Here is a 4,093-nt window from a genome sequence, read left to right on the forward strand (position 1 = left end):
TGGCAGAGCCTTGGGGACCTGGGAGCGGGGGGAGCCGAGGGGGAGGCGCACGGCTCAGGCTGCAGCCCTGGGGCCTCAGATTGCAGGTAGGGGGCTGGAGGGCCTGAGGGGTCGGAGGCCACGTGGGGTGGTCCCGAGCAGACGCCTCACCCGGGCCCTCTGGTCATCCTTGACCCCCCTTTTCTTCTTGGTCATGGTCCTTTGGAAAAGACCCTGTTGGAGGGCTCAGCAACGCGGGGACTGCCAGCTTGGAGGACAGGACAGAGCACAGGGGCCGCCGTGCCACGGGGAGCCCCGGGGTGGGCCCAGACCCCACTGCCCAGAGACTGCCTGGGGCTGGACAGAGGTCTGGACGGGCGGTGCGGCCGCGCCTGAGGGGGAGGGGACCTCTGCGCACCGGGCCCAGCCCTGTGGCCCCGCAGGGCAGCTGAAGCCAAGGCGGGGAGGAGGCAGCAGGACTGCGGGAACCCCTCCCTACAGACATGGCGGGAGACACTCCCCAGACTGCGCCCCAGCCTCCAGCACTGTTTTCCCCCCTTCCCTGAGCAATAAGCCTCTACAGGCCTGGCTGGGCAGGCACCGGGCTCCCCTCGCCAAGTTCTCGAGGTGCCCAGCCGAGGTGGGCTGCTCCCCAGGCAATTCCTCCCTCCACCCTGAGCTCAGGGCCACCTGAGGCCCCCTGGCCATCCACCTCCCCACCCCCGAGACCCCTCCTGTGGCTTCTGACCCCCCGAGAGGGTGAAGGCTCATGAAAGGGTGGGAGTCAGCCTGTCTCCCGGAGGCTCTGGGGGGGGGAGGGCCCCAGCCCCGAGTGGGCACTGCTGATCTAAGTCACTCTGTGCCAGGGAGCATGGAGGCAGGGGCGGGCGCAGGGGCAGAGGAGGACTGGAACCCACATCGCTGCAGGGGCCGCTCCGGCCGCTGTCCGTGGCGTCCAGACGCCCAGCTTGGTCTGACAACTCCAGGTCTTTGAGGGACGGGACACACCCGCTTCTGCGGAGCCCCCGTCAGTGTGCCCACACCGGCCTCCCTGGGCTGGGGGCTCAGGCCCGGGTGACCAGGCTGAGCGGGACGCCAGGCACCCGAGGGCCCCTCCCCTCCGCCTTCCGCGGAGCCAGGAGGAGGGAAGGGCAGCCGGGACCCCCCAGAGCCCCTCTTGGTGCCTCAGGAGACACCAGCGTCCTGCCGCTGATGCTCACGGGACCACCTAAAGGTCACTGACCCTGGGGCAGGTGGCCGGCCCTCCCCATGACCGTCACTGCGCCACTGGGCCATGTGGCCAGCTCCCCAGGGCCATAAGCACAGCTGAGGGCGACCCAGTTTCCACCGCCTCTGCACACCTCGCCATGGGGGTGTGGGGGACACTGCTTTCCCAGGGTGGACAGAGCAGACAGCCCGCCGCCCCTCCCACAGGGCTCTCCCTGGATGAGGGTGGGGGATGCCACTCCACACTGGCTCGTGGGGAAATGAGTCAGCACAGCTGGCCACCTTGAGCCAGCCCTGCCTCCCAGCCCGGCTTCCCACGCTGGCACCGGGGAGCTTGGAGGGCAGTGGGGGCAGGCACGGCTTGTTACCATAACTGAGAAGGGGCAGGACAGGGCTGAGTCCCCGCTTTGAGAGGGGACACCTCTGGCGTACTGCTGAGAGCCTGCGGGTTGCCCGTGACCATCCCCGGGACCAGAGCTCCCCGGGCCCTGCACCCAAGGCCAGCCCAGTGGCTTCTCTGAGGAGGTCCTGCTGCAGTGGGGATCTCAGCTGCTCCTGCAGCTTCCCAGCTCTGCCCTGGCCACACCCCCACGCCCCCCTCCAAGAACTAGCCCAGAGACCCCAGCCCACCCTCACTGGGGCTCACATGTGCCCTCTTGATGGAGAGGATGGGTGGTTGTGGTGGCAGAACTCAGGAAAGGGGCCCGGGTTCTCCATGAGCCCAAGGCCTGGAGAGGAGCCTGCGCCACCAAATGTCCCAGGGAGCAGTCAAAGGGGGGGCACAGGACCAGGGCGGACCTGAGGGGCTCCCCAAGAAACTGCGCCCAAGGAGCAGCCCCTCCCCCAGCTCCCCAGGCAGGAACGATGAGGCAGGAGGCACAGGCTCAGCTCGAGGGGCACGCACGACTGCACATGCCACCTCAGTATGCTGCTGTCCACTCACCTCAGCAGAATGCAGGCCCCCAGGGCAGTGTGGTCCTCCCCAGGGACCCCCTGGCGACCTCCAGGGCAGTGTGATCCTCCCCAGGGACCCCCGAGCGACCCCCCCCTGGGCAGTATGGTCCTCTCCAGGGACCCCCAGGCAGTGTGGTCCCCCCCAGGCTTCACCAGGGCTGGTCTGTGTGGCCAGTGGGATGTGGCAGAATGGATGGCCTCCTTTCTCCAAGGTCAGATGCTAATAAGAGCTCAGCTTCCTTTGGGATCCCAGGGGTCAATGCTCCAAGGAGCCTGCTGCCCTGTCTCAAGGCGATGCTCCGCGGAGACACGCTGACCCATCTCTTCCCCTGACATGGCCTCCTCCAGGGTCTGCCTGGGTGGGTGGGGGTCCTGAGGGTGGGCAGGAGGCCACCCTACTACTGTGAGAGTTAACCCCTTGTGCTCACCTGGCTCTTCTCCAACCCCCCACCCGCGGGTGCAGGCTGTGGGCGAGGAGCCCTTCCAGGAAGGGCATCAGCTCCTCGTCCTTCAGGACGAGTGCTCTGGGCGGCAGCTGAGCAGCTCCTGCCCAGGGGCAGGGATCCGCCTGGGGCCCCAAACCCAGGTGCGCAGGGGTCGAACGGCAGCCCATGTCTCAATGCCTGGACCCCACGCGTGAGCCTGTTTGGGAAACCGGCCTTTGCAGAGGCACTTAAGTCACAGATTTCAGAAGGAATCGCCCTCCGTGTAGGACAAGTGGGCCTCACGTCCAACGACAAGTTTCTCATAAAAGAAAAGCAGACGGAGGCTGGACACAGACATGGGAGAAGGCCTCGCGGATGAGGGGGCAGAGGCCGCGGGGCTGCTTCCAGAGGAGCTGCAGGCTGCTGAGAGCTGGGGGAAGGGGTCTGGGGCCACCCTCCCTCAGGCCAAAGAGCCACCCGCAGACTTCCGACCCCTGGAGCTGAGAACAAGACTGTTGTTGTAGCGACCAGGTTCGCAGCAGTGTGTGCGGCCCAGAGGGCTGTGCACAGGGCCTTCAGCTCACACGGCATTCACCCTGTCTCCTCTCCTGGTATGTTTCAGAAGGGTTTCCCTTCGTTTCAGGGGATGCTATGCAAGCACGGGCTTCCCTGGTGGCTCAGACAGTAAAGAATCCACCTGCAGTGCAGGAGACCTGAGTTCTATCCCTGGGTTGGGAAGTTCCCCTGGAGAAGGGAATGGCTACCCACTCCAGTATCCTTGCCTGGAGGACTCCATGGACGGAAGAGCCCTGAGCAGTGGTCGGGCCTGGATGCAGCCATAGCTCCAGCTACACCACAATCTAGTCAGAACTAAGGCTCCTCCATGTGCTCCACTTGAACGCTGACCCTTGCAACAGCCCCTCCCTTCCTCAGAAGGGGAAACTAGACCAGGCCAGGCCTGCGCAGCTCCAAGACCCACTGACTGCCACTGCCCGAGGGATCAGAAGCTGCTCCATGGCCAGCCGGCCCTGAAGGTGGGCCTCCCCATCGCCCCCTCAGAACAGGCTTGGGAAGTCGCAGGTGTGCTGGGCAAAGAGACGGGGGCAGGACAGAGATGATGGAGTGACTACCTGCCCCTTCCCTGGGGCTGCGGAGGGCCACGCAGCAAGCTGGGCACCGAAGTCCCTTTCAGCACCACGGACAGGAGCTGGCGCCCGGCAGTGGGAGGGGCCCACCCACCCAGGGAGCCCGAGGGAGCCAGAGCCAGGGTGCCCTGGAAGCCAGCTGTCAGCTCCAAGGCGCCCCCCTCTTCTCTGGGCCGAGCAGGCGGCCTCCCACACCACACCCCCGGTTGTGACCTCAGCTCAAGACACCCCCGACACTAGCCCCAACCTCAGGAGATGCCCCCCACCAGCACAGTCCTGGATGCCGGGCCCCATCCACACCCCCACAGGGCCTTGCACAGCCCGAAGGGCCCTAGGAGTCCAGGAGCACACTCTGCAGGAGCC

The 4,093-nt window shown here is 66.2% G+C and overlaps 1 protein-coding gene across 1 annotated transcript in view; it reads right to left on the reverse strand.

Moving 5' to 3' along the window:
• BRSK2 (BR serine/threonine kinase 2) overlaps nucleotides 1-195 on the reverse strand; it is a 19,368-nt gene extending 19,173 nt beyond the window's left edge. The window contains exon 1 of the mRNA XM_010837802.1: nucleotides 151-195. Coding sequence (XP_010836104.1) covers nucleotides 151-195 — 45 coding nt within the window. The remainder of the gene's footprint in view (nucleotides 1-150) is intronic.
• Nucleotides 196-4,093: the final 3,898 nt, after the last annotated feature.

This window comes from Bison bison, unplaced genomic scaffold (assembly GCF_000754665.1).
Source record: "Bison bison bison isolate TAMUID 2011002044 unplaced genomic scaffold, Bison_UMD1.0 scf7180017864080, whole genome shotgun sequence".
NCBI lineage: Eukaryota > Metazoa > Chordata > Mammalia > Artiodactyla > Bovidae > Bison > Bison bison.